Below are 21,135 nucleotides of genomic sequence, written 5' to 3'. Positions count from 1 at the left end.
CGCTGGGAAACAGCTTTTGTTGTTACATACACTCTAATCACGTACAGATTTGACTTGTGATGAAATCTCCCCAGAATCTTACAGTTGTTGGGATTTTTGATTTGTGACAACACGTTATTCTGGTTACTAATGATTTCGGCAGCAGGGGCAGCCTGAAAAACGATGTATAATGATTGTGTATCACATATGGAACTCAACAAGAGGACTGTTTCATGTAGGAATTACATGCATGTTTAACAAATGGGGTTGAGGGGCATTGAACCAGCATCCTCTCTGTTCAAGCAACCGATCATGCGCCGCCTGTCACTCTGCTGACGCAGCTAACCTGCTCTCACGACACGTTAGCTTTACCGGCATTGTGTTCTAGTTGCTGTGGGATGGCGTGTTGGTACTAGGGTGGAACATCTGGATCCTGGAAAGGCACTGTCAGAGGGCCAGCTGCAGCCCTTTCAGTTTCCATCAGCTTTACTAGTCTGGGAACCTGCAAACGCACATCTACACAGGCACGTGCAGGGTGTTGATAGTGAAACCAAGCTGCTTCAATTTCACACGTTTCCGTTCTCCAGAGGATAAATGTCCACGTTTTGAACCAAATATATCTGGATGCTTTTGTTATTCGCTATAGAATTAAATTGCTGAGCCTCAAACAACCTCTACTTATCAGTAATCATGTGTCCATCAAACAGCTTTAAACATGGTCTCCTGCTGTTTGACTCTCACAGGGAAGCACAGAATCCTCCACCCTTCAAAACTGTGTAATAAGCTCGATTAGAACACAACTAATACTTGATTCCAAGTCCTTAATCCTCAGAATTTTTTCACATAGAGAGTAAATTAACTGTGCTAGAAATATGACAATGTGTATAAAGATCTTTTATTTAGTTTTAGACCTCAATCATATTCTTGGCCTTTGATATTCCCAAATCAGTTTTACCATAGCCCCGTGTGATCTCTTCTGTCATCCATCCCAGTATCCCTGAGGTTATTGCTATTGTAGTTTATATTTTTGTGGACATGCTGGAGTCTATCCCAGTGTCAATCAGGCAAAAGGCGGGCTTTCACCCTGGACAGGTCCCCAGCCTATCACAGGACCACGTACAGTACATTGACAGACCATCACTTCCTCTCACCATAAGTTAGTCTGTTCTTTTCTCTAGACATTGCCTTCATACATTTAAACCTCACAGTGGCTCTAGAGGGAGATGTCTGGGCTTTGCTGTCAGCTTGTTTGCATATAAACGTGTTTAAAACTTGTAATGATCTGTTTAGTCTGTAATCAGACAGATCTTAGCTATTCTTCACTTATCCGTCTCTTTTGTCTTTTTATGGAATGTGAATGAAGTGCATTTTTTACTAATTTATATCTGTTTACAGCTGATTTGTTTATATGTGTGTGTTTCAAGATGGCTCTTCCTTAATCCTGCAACACCCATTATACACATAATCCGGTTTACACACATCCTATTTGTGCACACACACACAATGTGTCACTTATTTAATGGTCTGCTTCAGCACAAACACAAATATATGCTCATTATGGGAGGTCTGACTTCACAGAAAACTGCGGCTTCTGCCAGAAGAAAGTTGTTTTGATTCGTCACGGCTCATCAGTAGTATCTCCTCACTGCATAAAACTATCCTTATCAAACTACTTTCATCTTCAAAGTTTCAGGATAGAAACAAAATACTTTATCAAACTACCTATAAGCTATAGAAGATACAGTGTATACCTATAAGAAAAAGTAAAGATTTGCATGTTGGTTTATTTATTTTTCACAATACCAGGTCAAAAACAAGTAAATAATCACATGTAAATATTGACACTAGCACCCCTGGACTTTCTGATTCTACCTAGAACTCTGTCATCCGAAATCATCTGTGAACGGCTGTTTTTGTTACACAAACTGGGTCGTCCCTGCATCACCACAGGGGGGGGGGAGGCGCGCAGAACTGTGCCTCACTATGCCATCTTATGGAGTGGTCCCCACACGTTTTTTTTTTTTTCAGATTTATTCATAAAAGTAGTACCAAAAACATTTTACACATATGCAAAGAATAAAAGGCATGTGACAGTTTCTTCAGACTTTTCTTGATTTCTTGTAAAAATGAAATTAAACACTTTTACTGTCCCTCATTCTCTCTTGTGAGTTTGGGTTTTATTTGTAAAAGTTATAGTATGTGTTAAAGATAAATACAACTCAACAAAATACAAGTCAGAACTCAAAGTTTTTTACTACATAAAGTCAGAACTCAAAGTCTTTTACTACATAAAGTCAGAACTCACAGGTGCCCTGTTTATGAGGGAAGCGGTATCTGTGGTAAAGATCTGTGTCTTGGTGGTTCAGTCGTTAGAGCATTGATTTGGGAAGCAGAAGGTTTGAGGTTCAAGCCTCCATTAGGACCAGCTTGTTAGTATGTGACGAATGCAGAAGGGAGATACCATGGTAGTGCCAGAATTATGAGTGATTGCTGAAATGTTCTCATTCACTTTATTTGCTGATTTAGTTTTTTTGGCCTTTTGTGTTAGGGAGTGTTTTTGGTTGTGTCACATGTCTTTTATTATGTGTAAAAAAGTTTTTTTGGTTCTGTTTTTATCAATAAATCTGTTGGGAAAAAGCACCTGTGTGTTGATCTCTCTCTAAGATGGCAAAGTGAAACATAGGTTTCAAAGCGCAATAATTTTGTTCTTTCGGTTTTCATCAATAAGACAATTCTTTGTACCTGTAAGTCTATGTCCCGTCTCTCACTGTACATTTGTATTTGTAATGTATTTTAGTCGCTATTGACCCGTGACACGTGCAGTTACTGTATTTCGTAAGACATACAATTCTTTTTACCCGTGACACCTACAGTACACATACCCATACACATACTGTAGGCCTTTTACTCTGCAGCTTCTACTGTGGTGGCATCAGCCATGCTGTACAGAGCAGCAGCATCACAGTGAGGGACAGGAAGAGACTGGAAAGGGTCATCAACAAGTCCAGCTCTGTCCTGGGCTGCAGTCTGGACACGGTGCAGGGGGGGGTGAGAGAAGGGTCCTGGCTAAACTTACATCCATCCCGGACCAGGACTCTGACCCACTGGAGGACTCACTGTCTGCTCTGGAGAGCAGCTTCAGTAACAGACTGATCCACCCTCACTGTGTGAAGGAAAGGTATCACAGATCTTTCCTACCTGCCGCTGTTCGACTCTATAATCAGAACTGTTAAATACCTCCCACTACATTCACTCACCCACTGCATCAGTGATTACATAGTAATCTCCTCTGTACAATATTTGTGCAAACTCTGTGCATTATTAGATATCTATTCTATATTTACACAATGTGGAACAATTTTTCTGTTCCACAGAATATTTCTACATTTATATTTAATACTGTGCAATAACCCTTCCAATGACCTCCTACTCACTCTACCTGTACCATACTGTGTTGTACTGTGCCAACACAAAGTGTCATGAAGTGTCTTTTTAACTGTTTTTGATTATGTGGCTGTATTCCTCTGCCCTGTACTTGCTGTTGTGTGAAGTAATTTCCCTGCTGTGGGACTGTTAAAGGCTTTTCTTACTTGGTCCTTTATTCGATTGTGAGTGACTGCTAAAATCAAACTCACCTTTATGTATTACGAACTGTAGCACATACACTGTTTTTTGGACATAAAGTCTGGTGGCTTGGTCGCTCACTTGCTACAGCATTGGCTTGGGAAGAAAGCCGACCATAGTACCTGCGTGACTATAGTACCTGCGTGACCACTGTACCTGCGTAACCATAGTACCTGTGTAACCATAGTACTGTACCTGCGTGACCATAGTACCTGCGTGACCACTGTACCTGCGTAACCATAGTACCTGTGTAACCATAGTACTGTACCTGCGTGACCATAGTACCTGCGTGACCACAGTACCTGCGTAACCATAGTACCTGTGTAACCATAGTACTGTACCTGCGTGACCATAGTACCTGCGTGACCATAGTACCTTCGTAACCATGATACCTGCGTGACCACAGTTCCTGCGTGACCACAGTACCTGCGTGACCACAGTACCTGCGTGACCATAGTACCTGCGTAACCATAGTACCTGCGTAACCATAATATCTGCGTAACCAAAGTACAGTACCTGCGTGACCATAGCACCTGTGTGACCATAGCACCTATGCAAGTAATGGCCGTGTTTACATGACAAAAGCAGCCGTTCACAGGATGTCGGCTGCAGCAAGGGGCTCATACAGTATGCCCACTGTCTAGCAGAGTTCTAGGTAGAAGGGTCAAATGATCCTTAGTAGGAGTTGTAGTATTTCACACTATAACATCAAATCAAAGTACATAAGCTTGGTTCACGCATTCCCAAGGACTTCATCTCCAATGCACGTCACACTATGAGCTGGTTACCGCTGGTCAGATCATGAACTGGGAGCCAGAGAGGTAATGAGAGTCTTTCCATATGTTGGTCTCTCCACAGTTGTTGGTCCTGCGCTGACACTGGGTACAGCGCCGGTACTGAGTGAGCTTATCTACTAGAAGCTGCCCGGCAGACCTGACCACAGAGAAACACAGTAAACAGTGTTGACAGAAACGTTAGAAAGCTGAATACTGTCGGTCATAATAAGTTGTTGCATTTTTACTTTGTATTTAAACGTACCAGTCTGATATGTACATGTAGCTGATATTGTGAGTGCTTAAGGCTGTGATAACATCTGTAACATGTGTGTACAGTATGTGCGTATCTTTATGTGACTGGTTAGTTATGGGAGGGATAAAAATAGACATATGTTTGTGTTTAGAATCTCTGTGTTTTGCTTGTTTCTGTGAACATAATGAAACATTTAACAACTGAAGAGCAGGATTTTTACCCCAGCAGGAGCAGGTACTGAGTGAATATAAAAGTCCAGGTGGACTGTCTGTTTTGCTGCACCCAGGTCTTCTGAGAGCATTGTTTTACTTCGTTTAAGCTGCTTAATGCATGTGAAAACAGATTATGGGGGCGGAAGGAGATTCTTCATCCACGCACCTCAAGAAGCGCTGCTCCTCTTCCTCTCGCTGGCGTTTGAGCCTCACACTGCGACTCCACTCGTCCTCTAATGACTTAATGACCTTTTGCTTTTTCTCAAATTGATTGATGTGGTCCAGTATGAGCCTGAGGTGAAAGCCAACAAGCTTCAGTGAAACAGTTTGCTGATGGTGAGGTTGCTGCATCGGCTGCATGCTCTCATTGTTTTCCAACTCTGTCATTTCAATCCCTGCACTCACTCCATTTTAGTGTGTTTGAGCATTTCTCTCTCTCTCCCCAGCTGAGTCTGGCGGTTGTGCAGTTCCTCAGTCTTCCTCTGGTTGGCAGCACTGATGTTTATGTTAAAGAGCTGCCATGAAGAAACACCACGTCAACGTCCAATGACAAACAATTAATGCTGTGACAGTTAAGAGAATATAAAAGCATGTCATTTATACTACTGTATGTCAACCATGCTCGCTGTATAGCCATGTTATCATATCATTTTGAATTAACTTTATTCATTCATCCATCCATCTTCTACCACTTAACCCGTACGTGGGGTCGCGGTGACCAGTTAACCTAATGCATGTTTTTTCGGACCATGGGAGGAAGCTGGAGAACCCGGAGTGAACCAACCCAAACCTGGGAATCGAACCCAGCTGTGAGGCGACAGTGCTACCCACTGGACCACCGTGCAGTTATTCATTCAGCGTATTAATTATTTTCAGACGCTGTAGACCTTTCAGACTTTTAACATAATAAAGTAACTGAGGCCATATGTTTGTGACATTTGCATGAGGCCATGACTGAAGGGACCCTTCTGACCTTCTGCGCCCTCTCTCGGCTTTCCACATTGCTCTCCACCTCCACTGTTTCATATGGGTTGAAGCCAGCGCTGTCACACTCGCCCTCCGTTGGGATTGTGTACTTCTTATCTCCCACCTGAAGGACAGAACAGATCCCTTTAATTGTACCATGGTGCTGACAGTGTCATAATACCTTGTCTGGGCCATTTGTTAGATGGACTTTATGGCCAACTAAGACTGTACTGTAAATCTGAGCAATCTGAGGCACAGACTCTCTTTGTAAATCCTTTTCCCTCATGACTGCCCTGACAATGACTCATATGAGAGTCATTGTAAATTTTATTCAACTCCTGGCACCAGGCAATTTACATGTCCAGTAATTAGCTACTACAGTAATTCAGTCACTGAGCGCCTGCAGATGTAGTGCATGCATGTCAGTGACCGTGCACAGAGCAGCTTGTGAAAGTGGTCTGCTTGGCTGTTTTAAGCTTGGGAGTCATGTGTGCGCCCATGTCCCTGACTGCAGGATGACTGCTGCTGTCCTTTTGACAAGCTTCCTGTGCTGATGTTGGGTCTGTGGCACCAGAGAGGAAAACGGAAAGTTCTCAGTTCACCTGTTTTTAAAAGCTTTGACAGTAAAACAAAGTCATTTCTGGTCCAACTTTCCAAACTGCTGAGCTGTTTCATTCTTCTTTCCATATAAGAATAAAACCGAATCAAGGCAATTTATGCTTTGGCACGTTTTGTATTTTTGTATATTTGATAAGTGTTCTCTTTTGATTCAGCATATTAGAACTTATTATATTCTAGTCCTGAGTGAGCATGTGTTGTTTTGTTTGTATTTTTATAAATTTTATAAATCTTCAACCAAATCGTGATCCTGAAAGTACTTCTTGCCTGAGTATCCAGTGCTTTCTTGTAACTCTTGGTTCTCTCGTATTTCTGCTGGAGCTGCTGGGCCTTCTGCAGCGCTATCCTGTGACGCGCACAATACACCGAGTGGCACAACCGTCACAACAGCTGAATATCAAAAGTGCCAAATGCAGTCGTGCTGTGAAAGACTCACTCCTGGAGCAGCTCGACCTGATCCAGTCGCCCCATTAGGAGCCTGTTCTGCTTCTCCTGAGCCTCGCGTTGCTGCCGTCTCTCTATCTGGCTCTGAAGATCGTTCATGTAACGTTGCTGCTGGATCCTCCTGGCGGGAGTGAGGGGCCGAGTTGGGAAGATGAATGACGTCTACGCAGCCAGGAGAAGGAAGTGAAATCTATTAAACCAGCCTCATAATGAAAATATGCATGTTGGTTTGTATGCTTTCAAAATAATCTCCAACCAACGGTATCAAAAATACAGTTTGTGGTTAAAATTTTAGGGGGAATTTTATTCAGTAATCATGTCTATTTACAGCTAAGCTCCAATGTGTCTAAAATTCTGCGTCTATTAGATGAGTTTCAAGGAATATTGTTGTGAGGGTTTTGTATCATGTTGCCTTCAGGGCCATTGGCCAACAAGCCTCCATTGCTCTGTTCACACTTCAGAAGCACTAAACTACATGGTTGTTGATAATGACATTAGATAAGCTGTACACATCAACTTTTTGAAAAGATCTGGTTTCTTCTTGTTCTTGTTGTTCTTTGTGCTTTGCGTGGTCATGGCTGGATTCCAGCCAACGGATTGTTCAGTTCCCTGTTCTTCAGAAGGTGGAGGGACAACTGGTGATGTCAGGTGTGTGTGTGTTTCCTGGCAGCACCCTTTATTAAACAGTCCACACTCTAGCGTGTAGACACAGAGGTCTGCACTGACAGAGTGCTGCCTATTGTGTTGGTGTGTTGTGGGTAGTTGGGCTCGTTTAAACCTCCTCATGGTAAAAATGTTGCTTTTTCACATAAAGTAAGATCACATATTATAGATAGACCTCGAGGTAAAGAAGTGTGTAAAGCTGCTTTTAAGCACACATTGGCCGACTGGTGACCAGCCATGTAAGTCTGTTTGTTTGTACACTGAAGTAGAGTTTGTACAATACAGTGTACACTGAAGAAGAGCCCTCAGATAGTTTCATATGAGATTTCATATAATGTGGCTAAATAAACAACAACTGAAAAAATGCTCACATCTTTCATATCCAAGACTTTGCAAATCTATTTGTAGTTTGCTTGCAGTTCATCCTTAGTTCTAATGTGTATATTTTTCTCAGGTACAATTAATTTTAGATAACATTCTTCCTGTATTTTAACTATACTGTAAATGTTCATGTAATTGCAACCATCTACAGCTTTATCCATTAGCTAATTTGATTTATTAAGCATACAGCTGTTCCTTTTACATCTGCCTAATGGCCTACACACAGACACAATTTCACAGAATAAACCTTTCAGTAATATATTAATTCAGAAGTTCAAAGCAGCACAGCTGTCTCCAGGTTCTACTCACAGGGTGCTGTGCACAGGAAGACTTGACCTTCTGCTCTGACATTTTCAGGTTGAACGTTGCGACCAGCTTCGCACGCTCGTGTTGTTCACTCATCTTTGCCTGCCAGATTGACATGTGCATAAAGCAAACATTATTCTATTAATATAGATTTATGATAAAACACACTGAGGACACAGTTTATCTCATTACACAGAATAGTTTCTTTTTCCTTATTTAATTCTTGGGGACCTTTTATATCTGTTAAAGTTGTTTTATTGATCCATGAATTAATATTTAACAGTAAAGCTTAAGTCCTTTTGAAATAATTTACTACTAACACTATGTGTTCAAACATTTTACCGTTGCTGCAAAATGGTCAGGAGCTTTATTTTTATCTGTATGGTTTCGACCACTTTGTATTCATCAAATAAGGAATTGACTTTAACCTACTGTATTTACTTTGTTTCTACACTGTGTTTCAGTGTACCTTTCCTTACCTGAAGCCCACTATAGGGAACGTGAGCTGGGTTTAGACCGTCGTGCGACAGGTTAGTTTTACCCTACTGATGATGTGTTGTTGCAATAGTAATCCTTAGGGTGTGTCAGCAGACTTTGAAGCTACAAACATTACTGAAACTCAATATACTGCCAACGGTAACAAACTTTAATTGAGCTGACACTGTGGGCATTTTGTGAGTCGTATGGTACTATTCATAGCCATTGTTCTGGTTGTTCCATTCTTTCTCATGGCTTTTTGGTGCCATGTGGCATTTGCTCTTTTTTTACTTTATTTACTCTTCTTTTCTCTCATCGCTGAGCCTTGGCTCAACAGCAAATGTAGTCAGTGATGTCACACCCAATGGGTGAAGCTCATGCTGCCTGTAGACGTGTACAGGTACACACCTGTTCTTCCTCCATGTACCGTTTGTCTCTTTGCTGTTCCTTCAACAGTAAAAGTTTCTCCTGAGCCTTTTCTTCTGCCTGCTGCTGCTCTCTCAGGTTCACTGGTACATTTCTCTGGGCTCGCTGCATGCACAAGTAGCACAGCTCCTGTTAAACAGAACCACCAACCATCAGTCAAAATTATATAGAACATATTGCACTTCACTACTTCACTTTATTTCATATATATGTGATTTCAGACACAGTTCACTGTATGGTGCTTGGTGAGCACTCTACCTGTCCAGCACGAGCGTGGCCAAAGCAGCAGACGGGCGCGTGAGGGGGCTCCTGTTTGGGACTGACCTCTGGTGGTGATGTAGAGGTGGTATTTCTGGGAGTGGCAACAGATTCACACAACACAATGCGAATGACCTCCTGGCCTGTAAATGTTTGGTTTGATATTGTTATATGCTATGATATTTTTATATTGATTTGACATCTGAATGAATCTTTAATTGTTACATTTCATTAATGCACATTGAACAATAATTGTAATGGTCATTTATGCTAGAGCTGATTACTGTATACAGGGTTGTATTGATTAACCTAAAAATATCCTGAAGACAGATTTAGTGTTAACATGCTTTTATAGTTTAATACTATAATACTGTGAGGAACCATGAGAAGGAAATTTAAAAAGAGAAGTTCATTTATTCAGGTTTTGCAAAATTAGGTAAAATTAACCACAAAATGAAGTTGCTCAAGGTTTTTAAAAAAATAGGAATAATAGATGATAAACGACAATAATAATAATAATAATAATAATAATAATAATAATAATAATAATAATAATAATAATAATAATAATAATAATAATAATAATAATAATAATAATAATAATTTGAAATCAATATTAATAGTACCACCCACCTACAGTCCGAAACATATACACAGTTACTGTTACTGTGAATTTAAGGATCAGACCAACTTGACTCACTTTGGAGCTTTTCCTCCCTCTTCTGATCTCACTCTGTCCTGTTCTCTTTTTAAACATTATGAGGAAATCTACACTGTGACAGTTCACTCAGATTAGAGACAGACACAGGAATCTGCCCCACAGGTAGCTGTGCATCATTGATGGAGCTGGACACTGCTTGGGGGCAGAGACAATACAAGACCCCCAGCGAGCTCTCAGGCACACTGCAAGCTGAACCTTGTGTGTGTGTGTGTGTGTGTGTGTGTGTGTGTGTGTGTGTGTGTGTGTGTGTGTGTGTGTGTGTGTGTGTGTGTGTGTGTGGTTTGTACTTGTCTGCTGCCTCCGCGGGGGGGCTTGGGTTCAGTTCTTCAGACAGGCTGACAGCTTTCACCTTGTCTGGCTGCAGCAGTCCCCAGGTTTTAGATTCTCTCTGTTGGGGAACTTCTGTAGGAACAACAACACTGCACATGTGATCACTGCACTGTTCTCGCTCTTCTCGCTCAACATGTCAATTACTGTGCCAGGATCAACAATTCTCTCTGGCTTTATTTCACATTATCTTCCACTGTATTAATTCTGTGTTTGAAGCCAAACTGGTAAAAAGCTTTACCCGTTTAAATCTTACCAACCTACTTTTATTATCAGCAACTCAATTTCCTCTAATGCATAAAGCTAAAGCTAAAGTGGGCTCCCATTCTACTTGTGCAGTTCGTAACAACGTGCTGACTCACAGTAGTTTAGAAGAAGCAACAGTTTCAGATATGTACATTTTTAAAGTGCCACCAAACTCTGACCCTGATTTCGAGCCTTGCGCAAACAGCTCTTTCACCTCCTGCATTCCTGTGGTCTGGAGCCGGTGAAAGGCAGAATCCATCTTTGTCACCAGCTCTGCTGTCCGGCTGAGCCGAGCAGATAGTTGGCAGAACAGCGGGGTTGGCCGTCTGTGGTCTCCGGAGCCTGTACAGGCCTCCAGAGAGTAAAGACACACTGCTTCCAGGTCTCTGCAGAGGCCAATGTACCAACAATCAGAAAACGTGGACCACTTGTTCTTTATATCATTGAACATGCAAATGCGCTTACATTTTATACTTACATTGTTGAAGGCTAACAGCATCCTACCAGTTCCATCCATGGTGTTTATGAAATCTTTGTTAAACTTCATCCGGACCTTTGAGTAAAATTTAAAGTTCGATACATTATAATGTAAAGGCATAGTCATAAGAGGTGTAAGGAGCTGAGCCACCTTCTTGTTGTTAAAGGTCAGAACTCCAATTCCATGAAAAGTGATGAAGATGTTTTGCTCAGAAGCCAAAGCTCTGAAGAGGAGCTGAAGAGTTTCTCTGACGCAGCCTTCCACCACTTCCCGACTAAATGGACTCACTTGTGACACAGCTGCAAAGTTTAGCTGCACCACTGGTAAATGTGTTGCTGTACGAAACACACACAAAAACGAGAACTCAGTGTATTAAATGCAGTTACATCAGCGCAACACGTCCCCAGCATATGCTCCTCCTTCCTTTTAAAACCTGACTGACGTGTTAACGCTGTTCAGTGGTTATGAATGTGGTCTCACAGCTGGAGGGGCCAGTGATTTTCAGCAGAGTTACACAGCAGTTACTGGTAAAATGCCTCCATTTCCTTAGTCATTCTGGTTTATGGAAATATTGATAGTTAGATCTCTGCCAATCATAACAAAATAATGATGAAATGTATAGATACAGTAGATTTAAGCAAAACCAGTTTTCCATATTTAGGTCGGCATTAACAACTTGCGTTGTGTGCGTGAGCTTCTGTTTCGGATCTCTTTATTGGCCCCAGTGACTTGGAGTCTGTTTGTTCCCTGGCAGCTTTAAGGCTACAGTACAACAAAGTAGGAGCTTAGTTAATGTGCTCAGTTTTACAACTGACCTGCTGGTCGTGATGAGGGGAAGAGAAAAGGTACTGAAATATATGAAGCATCACATAAGATTGTGAGCAAATATTTACTGACGAAATTCCTCTGAAGACAATAACCTTTTAAAACGTTGCAGTATAAATATAAGCACCTAAAGTGCTGACCTGTAGCAAGTGGCCTGGTCTGTTTTAAGCCCAGAGACTGGGACAGCTTTCCAGCCAGGAGGAAGATGGGACGCTGAATCAAGGTCAACTTGTTTCCTATGTTGAGCTGTTGTTGAGAGAAGGTGAAGGTCCCCAGGCCTGCAAGGTGGACCCCCTGTGATGGTGGACTGGTCAGTCAGACAGATAAACAGACAAACAACCAGACAGACAGACTGATACTAACCTTCTGTGAGGTCATCTGGCGTTCAATAAACGCAGACAGATCAGCCCAAATACACTCAATATCTGAAAAAGTTTTGATTATTTGGCAACATTGCCACTTATCTGCAGTGTAAAACGACTACCATCAGATAAAAGAAGTGCATTTAATAAAAAGCTTGTCTGACCGTTTTCAGAGAGCTGGGACAATGTGGGTAGAGTCCGCCTGCCCACTTGTGAAACCAGCCGCAGTACGTCGGTCATCCTTGTTCAAACCAGCCAAAGCTTGACGGTTTTTCTCGAAATCTGTCCCTTCCCGTGCTCCAAACGAACGGGCACGGATGAGGAGGAGCAGTGCGGAGCCGCGGTTGCCCCTAGCGACGCGTCGAGCCGCGCCGCGCCGCGCTCCCAGGGCGCAGGGGCGCGTCCGATGTCTCCGTCACTTCGGAGGTCAGGAAACTACAACAAAGGAAACTGACGCGTTCAGGTTTCTATGGATGAGTCATCAATAGAGAGCAGTGAGCACCGTGAATTTGGTGCAACACAAGAGGATATTTGGCGCTCATGGATAATTGTTAATTACTATTACTTCACGCATGATACTGTTCAAGTTTTGGTTAAACAACCAAGTTGGTGGAAAATCCCTGAGGACAGTTTCACTTTACCTTCAAAGACTGCATGTCTTTATTCTGACCTAGGAACTGATTAATGCTACCCTTTTTTATTGCTGAACTCATTCTGACGTCAGAAATGAACTGACATCAGCTTTGACAGAATCTATATTTGTATAGACTTCTTCAAATACTATTACTGCCTGTTATTGTCACCTGCCTCTGGCTGTGAAACTGTATGACACATCATCTTCTATATACAGTACACCATCAGAAATTATAAGCATCAGTCCTATGTAGAAAATGTGTTTACAGTATATAATAATGTAATGGAATGTGTGGTTTGTCATTATTAAGGACAACACGTGTATGAGTGTGTTAGTTTAAAAGCTGTCTCAGCGTTCCACGTAGCTGGTAACTACATGCTTTCCAATAGCCAGTGTGAATTTGGGAGGAAGAGTCATGTTGTGTAATTTCCCATCGTATCTCTGTTTCGTTTTCCCTATAGCTGAATCATTAAGGAGGTTTCTTACAACTGCAGCATCTGGTCAAATAACAGGCGTTGGATTTTGTGAGCTTTTGATGGCGATGGTAAAAATATTTTCAGCTCTTCTGCTTCCAGCTCTGACATTTCTCACAGGTAAGAGACGGATTGTACTGTACTGTACTTTCATACTGTATGCCAGTGGTAAATGGCAGCATCTTTAATTTCACTGCATCATAAAGGATGGACATGTATTTCAGACTTTGTTAAATTACAGTTTTCCTAAGAGGATTCTATCTTCAAACTAAAATTTGTCAGTTTAAAGTCAGAAAAACAAATGTGAGAAAATTTGTTAAAAGTCGGAAGTAACTCAACAGCAGAGAGACAATAACCCTCCGTGTTGTTTGAGTACCACTCAGTCACTGTGATGTTAATACATACAGTACAGTATGTATGTGACCCTAATCCTCATAACTGTGTTGCCAAAAATAATTCTCTTCGGACCCTAAATTTAACAGAGATAAAAATCTAGACAATTGACAAAGAGCCGCCCTGCAGTAGTTCAACATGTTTGGGCTCCAACAGGAATAACTGAGTCCAGATCCTCATCCAGGAGTTGATCTCTGGAGACCAGGCTGTGAGTGGAGGTACCACTCAACAAGCTCAGGCTCCTTCTTTTCCAGTGAGCTGTAACAGCATCCTGCCAGTGAAGTCAGAGAATCCGGTTGTAAATGGAGGGATTTTCATGTGTAGAAAATATTATTACAATTGTATTGCTCAAATGTAAAGAGATAATTGATCATCTAATTGTTATCATGGCACAATCTAAGCCAAACATTTATTGCTGCTATCATTATTACCTTGACATTTGTTCAGAATAAAATTACAGTAACTTAAAGGTGTGGAACCTATTTGCAGGTGTGTGTCCCTTGAGACCCAGGGAGATACATGTACATGCAGGAGAGATGGTGGTGCTGCAGTGCCCTTGTGTGGGGCATAAACCCAGTGATGACACTACACTGGTCTGGACCAGTCAGAGGACACATGACATCCATGTCATTGACACCGCATCATCAGCAGCACAGAGACAGATGCTGATTCATGGGAGAAGTCTTGTGATACTCATTGCATCTGTCAGTCATCAGGGGAATTATTCATGCTCTCTGAAGTAAGAACTTGTGCAAGTTTGTCATCTGTCTAACAAGCTAGAGTCTGTAGTTGTTTTTTTTTATTTATATCCTGCCAAATCACAACAAAGTTATCTCAAGGCACTTTACAAAGTAAGGTTTAAGACCTCACAACTAAACCCAACAGATCCCGCATACAGCAAGCATTTAATTTGACAGCAACAGTGGAGAGGAAAAACTCCCTCTCTAATGAGGAAACCTCAAGCAGAACCAGGCTGGATGTGGGCGGTCATCTGCCTCAAGAGAGAGAGAAAGAGAGAAAGAGAGAGAGAGAAAAAGAGAGAGAGAAGCACAGCAACAACAACAAGCAACAGCAGAGCACAGGCTGAATGGTTTGACCAGGGACTGGACACAGGCAGGATGGTTGGATCCGCAGCTGCCCATCACAGACACATAGCTCTGAGTCGAATGATACCTGTAGGTGAGGACACAGTGGGGTAGAGAGAGAGCGGGGGAGAAGCACAACTACTGGAGAGAAAGAGACAAGGTTAGAACGTAGAGGGTTTGAACATAGAACAATGATGGGAGGTTATTGGACAGAAGAGGTAGATGGAAACAGAGGAGCTCAGTATATATGAAATGTATGAAATGTGATCTCTCTTTCTAAGTCCTGTCAGAACTCTGGCTGCAGCATTTTGAATAAGCTGTAGGCTTTTTAAGGAGCTGTTAGGACATCCTATGAGTAAGCAGTTACAGTAGTCCAGCCTAGAGGTAACAAATGCAAGGATCAGTTTCTCTGCATCACTCTGAGAGAGGATGCTTCTGATTTTAGCTATATTTCTAAGATGGAAGTAGGCAGTTCTGGAGATTTGTTTAATGTATGATGTAAAAGAGAGATCCTGGTCAAAGATGACACCAAGGTTCCTCACAGTAGAATCTGAAGCTAATGTTATGCCATCCAGGGTGGCTATCTGACTCAATAGTGTCTATCAGATTTTTTTAGAATTTCAGTTTTATCTGAATTTTGTTGGAGGAAGTTTTGGGACATCCAGGATTTGATGTCTTTTAAACAACCACGAATTTTGACTAGTTGATCTGTTTCATTTGGTTCCAAAGACATATATATAGCTGAGTACAGTATCATCTGCATAACAATGAAAATTAATAGAATGCTTTCTAATAATCTCACCTAGAGGAGACATTTATAGGCTGAACAGAATTGGACCAAGCACAGAACCCTGTGGTACTCCATAGCTAATCCTAGAATTTATCATTAACATAAACAAACTGGAATCTGTTCAACAAATAGGATTTAAACCATTCCAATGCTTTTCCTTTACTTCCGATTCTATGTTCTATTTCTGTAATAGAATGTTTTTATCAATTGTATCAAATGCAACACTAAGATCTAACAGGACAAGTTAAATAGTAAAAATTCTAAATTCTAAAAAATAGAATTGACAGACAACTACATAAAAAATCCAGTAGTGGGGCTATGTTTGCATTTAGTGGATGTTAACTCTCAACATGTGGTTGAAACACGTGTTTCAAATCAAGCAGCAGCGCCACCAGTAGACGAGGCCGGTATGGCAGGTTGACTTCTGCCACCATGAAGAAAAAAGCTCAAAGCCAAGGAAGAACTCTTTTTGGCAGGTGCAGGTAAAGGGTTGTTTTACAGTCTACCCCCAAACGTAGAGCTAAATGAATTTGGATACAGAGACTTGACAACATGAACAAGGTGCAAGACACTGGTGACACTCAATAACACAACGGCCAGAAAAAAATGAAAACACGTAAAAAAAAGGCCTGATTGGTAAAATTCTGATGCAACCAAGATGAACATTTGACCAAAGCAAAGCTCAACAAACACACAGAGAAGGCTCTTAAATGCAGAATTACCAAAATAAGAATGACAGAAATGAACACTCATCCTGTTCTTAAGCGTGTACCCGTGTACCCCACTGCAGAATAACAGTTGTCCTATGTTTTGTTTTGTTTTGTTTTTTGTGATATGACAGTAATTCGAGTAGGCACTTCGGGTTCAGGCTCGCAGTGGACGCCACAAAGAGCGCAGAGAGTAACGACAAGTACCTTGTGGTTTGTGATACACAAGAGTCCTGCACAATGACGTGTCCTGAAGTAAACATCGCCGACCTACGTGCCCTGAACATTTTCAGCCTTAATGGCAGCGTTTGGCGTGAGGTAGTTGAATATGAGACCGTTTCATTTTATAGGGGTTTTGATATACTGTATACCTGTAATGCAACTCTGTGCATTAAAACATATTCAAATGCCTAAAGCTAGTCCTCGGTTCTACAATTTCACCTCATCTTTCCATCTTGCAGAAAGGAAAGCCACTGCCAAACAAAGGTTACTTCTCAACTGTTGAAGAGAAAGACCAAGGTGACTACACCTGTACCAGATCCTACCTGCACAACGGTCACGTGTATAACATGACCTTTACAGTAGAACTCAGTGTCCAACAAAAAAGTAAGAAAATCCTTTTTTACAGACCTTTATCTTTATATAAATGTTTTCCAATTTTAAACATTTACTTTTTGGTTGTACAGGAAAAGCAGGGAAATCACGCATACTTTCTCCATCCAAAGATTTTTATGTAGATTTAGGTGAGTTCCTCTGTTCATTTACAGGTACATAGACATTTAGTGTTAAGCAATAGCGTTTAAGCAATATTTATCCTCTGCTTTTTCTAGGCTCAGAAGTGGTGATCGACTGTGAAGCTGTTCTATATTCAGACTTTGATGAGGTGTTCTGGTTACGTGACTCCTCATTTGTGGCACAAAATAAAAGCTTGCCAGTTTTCTACACCTATCGCACGAGGTACACGCTTTACACTTCACTTGTTCTGAGCCCGTGAAGCTGTAGGTTAAGACTAATAGCACTTATTCCTCTGTCCTGTTCTTCCATTCTAGTGAGAGTGACGATGGAGAAATTCACGCCACAGCATCGCTGGTCTTTAAAAAAGTGTCAGAGGAGGATCTGTCAGGACAGTACAGGTGCAAACTGGATTCTGTGTTAGAACGGTCTCATTTTGTTACCATCACCCTCATCAATAAAGGTATTTATTTATTTATTTATTTATTTATTTATTTGTTTGTTTGTTTGTTTGTTTGTTTGTTTGTTTGTTTGTTTGTTTATTTAAATCATAGTTCAAATCATATTCAGGTCTATTTGGGGTTTACCCTTTGACATTTCTTAATAGCCCCACCATTCTCTCCCTGTCTGTCTCAGCCTTGTGTGAATCTTGGTGGTGATTGCTGTAGTAGTTGTAGTAACCCTTTATCGAAGAGATGCCATTAGCTGCTATAACAGCATCTCAGGTGGGAGTCCTCTTTCTTTAGCATCCAGTTATGAGATGGTGCACCTGGGAACTGTTGGACAATGGCAGAGCTGTGGTTGTTGTTTTACCAAATGAGAAGAACTTTGATGCCTTTTTCATGGGTTATGAGAGTGAAGCCAAAGCAGGACTATGATAACTGCTGAAATATGAAGCAAGGACATGAAGAGGAAAATGTCAATATTTCTAGTAGTGCTGGTAATTTTTACTGTGTACTAAATAATTTGTATCCACGACACCAGGACCCAGAATGTATCCCTTACTATCTTTTCCTTCTGTTACATGATAAAATCTATGCAGCCCTGGACATTTCAGACTTCAACATATAATCAATCAGGAAAACTACTTGTCTATATACAGTAGGTGTAATACCAGTGTCTGACTGTTTACACTGGTCAACCTAACCTCACACAGATTAACTTTTAGTATAATTATTCAACTGTAAACTCAAGTCCTCAAATTTTAAAAACTTGTGTCCGTCTTCATACACGTCAGTGCATTTACTGTAAGCCTGTGAAAGCAGACACAGAGTGACGCTGTGCACAGATCTTAATCATCTTCAGACAGTCATCTGCGTCATTAACAGTCATCATCAATACTGTCAGGGCTCGGGCAGGCGGCGGACCCACATGCACAGCACGGAGGCAGGATTATGATCAAACAGAGGTTTATTTCCAAGGCAAGGTCAGACGGTCCAGGTCATACACAAGTGGTCACGGCAAAAGTACAGGCAGGGATAAGGCAAACTCGCGGTCAGATAGTCAGTCCAGGGTCAGGCAGGAAACGGTGCAAGGCAAAACAGGAACAAAACACGAGGAACACGAAAAACGGGAAACTTCAAGACGCTTAGGAAACTCACGAAACTCAGGAGACACAAGAAACTCGGAACTCTCAAGAAACACGGGACACTAATGAAACTCGAAACTCAACAATCTGGCGGAGAACTAAGGACACAGGTGGTGGTTAAATACACGGAGACTTGATTACCGATTACAGACAGGTGAGGTGAATGAACTAGGGAGAACAGGACTGATAACAGGAAGTCAACAAAATAAAACAGGACATGGCGTGACGACAGGAAACAACTAGAAACAAAACCCAAATCATGACAAATACAAGTCTTCTGCATAAACAATGATAAGAGACCTACATGTATCACTTTTGTACTGTGGCAACCTTTGGTTTCTGTGAAGCAAATAGATCTCAGAAGCAGGATATCCTTTATGGTCTCCCGACAGCAAGCACATACCCATTGTCCCTTCAGACAGAGACAAATGAAACAGTGTCTTGAGTGAGTGTCTTGTGATCTTTAAGTATTATAAGTTATGATGCATAAATAACAACAACATATACACTGTAGCTTTAGATGTCACTAATTTCGTTCAGTCAGTTTTTGCATTAGAAGTAGTTTCTAGTGTTTACCAAACTGATATTTCTGCTTTTTGATTTTTACTTCTACAATCATGTGAAACAATTAGGACATGTGTGATTTTGTCACATTTTTTAATATATGTTTGTATTATCTCAATTTTAACAATACAGAGAAATTAAAGTAATATGACTAAACAAAGGTCCTTTTAAAGAGACCTATCTACCAGTCTCTGACGCCAGTCTGACGTAATTTTACCCCACTCCTCAATGCATTATTTTTTCAGCTGCCAGACATTTGAGGGCTTTCTTGCATGTACAGCCCTTTTCAAGTCACTCCACAACATCTCAATGGGATTCATATCTGGACTTTGACTCGGCCCTTTCAGGACTCTCCATTTCTTTGTTTTCAGCCAGCCAGTCCTTGGTTGCTTTAGTAGTATGTTTAGGGTCATTGGCATGTTGCATGGTGCATTTCCATTTCAGCTTTAATTTAGTGCACCAGCGGCTATGGAGAGCAGAGCCTGCGAGTGCAGCGTCTGGGAAGCACAGCTACACTACAACCCAATCTTACGCTCTGGGTCCAGATACAACTCGCGACCTGCGGGTCTGTGCAATTCTTCGGCGCTGCTGTTCTGATTTATATGTTGTGCTTCGGCTTTCCCTATGGTTTCGGTACCTCCGCCGGCCAAGGCTCAAAACCGCTCAGGATAGTGTAGGATATATGGGCGTAAGAAAAACTTACAATCGTATTCTTTACAATGCTTTTCCTGCCTGTCAGTTTCTGTCTCCTCAGTCATATTTTTCATCCCACCTGCTTCTAGTCACTAATCAACCCCAGCATTTAAGCACCTTGTCTGCGATCACCCCTTTGCCAGATTGTTTGACCTCTGTCGACTCTCCAGCGTTACCATACTCCAGTAAGCCTGTGTTTTGATCTTAGCGTGTTGTACCCATCTGTACCTCAGCCTGGATTAATGCTTTACCAGTTCCTGATAATCGCCTCTCTGACTCTGAGTGTGCCTAACGTTTCTTGGATCAATCTGGCCAGACTCGGACCCAGCCATGCTTCAGTTTGTGAATTTTTTTGTGATTATTGTGGTTCTAGGTGGTGACGTTTTTTTTTTTTTTATGCTATGGCTTTCATATGGCCCGGCTTGCCTGAGGACCTTCGGTAGTGTTTCTCGGACCTCGCAAAAAAGTATGTGGAAGCGCCCGGACCAAAGGCACGACTCCGGGTTGTGAAATTGGTGATGGATATCTTGAAAGATTGATTCTACGCACAAGTCAGATGCCAGCGCCCGTCTCCCCTCCGATGCCATGAAAGTTACCAACACCGCCTTACTGTATCTCAGCCTGCTCCCGTCACAGAACCACAGCCCGATCCAGCCACAGAACCACAGCTCGATCCAGCCACAGATCCACAGCCTGCTTCAGCCACAGAACCACAGTCAGCTTCAATCACAGAATAACAGCCTTTTTCCAGCCCAGCACCGCAGCCTGTTCCAGGCCCCAGGTCTGAGCCCGCCACAACCGCTACCTCTGAGCCTTGTCTGTCCGGACCTCTGCTGCACCTGTCACCCAACTGGGTCAAGCCCCAGCGCAGCAGCCGTCACTAAGCACAAGCTTCCGTCCAGCCCTGTCCAGCACCAACTCGTGTTCCTGTGCAGCTTCCTAGCCCAGCCCAAACTCCATTGCAATTTCCAGGTCCTGCTCATGTTTCTGGTCAACCTCCTTCTGCTCAACCTCCGGTAGCTCAAGCACCAGCGCTGTACCTACATCTGAGGGCAGCCCTAGCTCTGCTTGAGCTGTCAGCGTCCACTCCGGCTACCGTTCTTGTTGGGTCAAGCCCCAGTCCTCTCTTCTGCC

The 21,135-nt window shown here is 42.0% G+C and overlaps 2 protein-coding genes across 5 annotated transcripts in view; one reads left to right on the top strand and one right to left on the bottom strand.

Annotated features, from left to right (window-relative positions):
* The window catches only part of LOC114851937 (interleukin-18 receptor 1-like), a 50,831-nt gene that overhangs the window by 8,879 nt on the left and 20,817 nt on the right, over window positions 1-21,135 (top strand). Inside the window, exons 2-8 of one of the 2 annotated variants that reach the window (XM_029143848.3) lie at window positions 13,438-13,569; window positions 14,332-14,581; window positions 16,559-16,742; window positions 16,886-17,030; window positions 17,111-17,167; window positions 17,255-17,381; window positions 17,474-17,619. In XM_029143848.3, the coding sequence (XP_028999681.1) occupies window positions 13,512-13,569; window positions 14,332-14,581; window positions 16,559-16,742; window positions 16,886-17,030; window positions 17,111-17,167; window positions 17,255-17,381; window positions 17,474-17,619 (967 nt within the window). In that variant the 5' untranslated portion in view covers window positions 13,438-13,511. Of the gene's footprint in view, window positions 1-13,437; window positions 13,570-14,331; window positions 15,022-16,558; window positions 16,743-16,885; window positions 17,031-17,110; window positions 17,168-17,254; window positions 17,382-17,473; window positions 17,620-21,135 lie in introns of those variants that run through there. The other variant, XM_055507172.1, reaches the window with a different exon arrangement.
* LOC114851938 (coiled-coil domain-containing protein 81-like) lies at window positions 1,465-12,707 on the bottom strand. 3 transcript variants are annotated; one of them, XM_029143851.3, is made up of 16 exons: window positions 12,507-12,707; window positions 12,344-12,405; window positions 12,121-12,274; window positions 11,306-11,490; window positions 11,156-11,230; window positions 10,892-11,063; window positions 10,392-10,506; window positions 9,384-9,477; window positions 9,108-9,254; window positions 8,226-8,324; window positions 6,865-7,034; window positions 6,696-6,774; window positions 5,818-5,934; window positions 5,250-5,359; window positions 5,011-5,136; window positions 1,465-4,536 (listed from the first exon to the last, which is right to left on the bottom strand). In XM_029143851.3, the coding sequence occupies exons 1-16, from the start codon at window positions 12,580-12,582 to the stop codon at window positions 4,398-4,400; spliced, it is 1,920 nt and encodes a 639-aa protein (XP_028999684.1). In that variant the 5' UTR covers window positions 12,583-12,707; the 3' UTR covers window positions 1,465-4,397. The 3 variants fall into 3 exon arrangements, with proteins under 3 accessions (XP_028999684.1, XP_028999685.1, XP_055363148.1); XM_029143852.3 differs by having other exon boundaries at window positions 12,344-12,358; window positions 12,507-12,647; XM_055507173.1 differs by lacking the exons at window positions 6,696-6,774; window positions 6,865-7,034.

This window comes from Betta splendens, chromosome 3, assembly GCF_900634795.4.
Source record: "Betta splendens chromosome 3, fBetSpl5.4, whole genome shotgun sequence".
Classification (NCBI taxonomy): Eukaryota; Metazoa; Chordata; class Actinopteri; order Anabantiformes; family Osphronemidae; genus Betta; species Betta splendens.
Note: the sequence above shows the minus strand (reverse complement) of the source record. Positions and strands in the feature narration are given on the sequence as shown.

Bases quoted from the DNA above. Each gene is read 5' to 3' on its own strand.
- LOC114851938 (XM_029143851.3), bottom strand. From the start codon at position 12,582: ATGACCGACGTACTGCGGCTGGTTTCACAAGTGGGCAGGCGGACTCTA. The intron at 11,231-11,305 runs GTGGCTCAGCTC...TTTTACTCAAAG, and splicing joins TGACCTTTAACAACAAGAAG to GTCCGGATGAAGTTTAACAA. The intron at 5,935-6,695 runs GCAAGAAGTACT...TCTGTCCTTCAG, and splicing joins AGAAAGCACTGGATACTCAG to GTGGGAGATAAGAAGTACAC.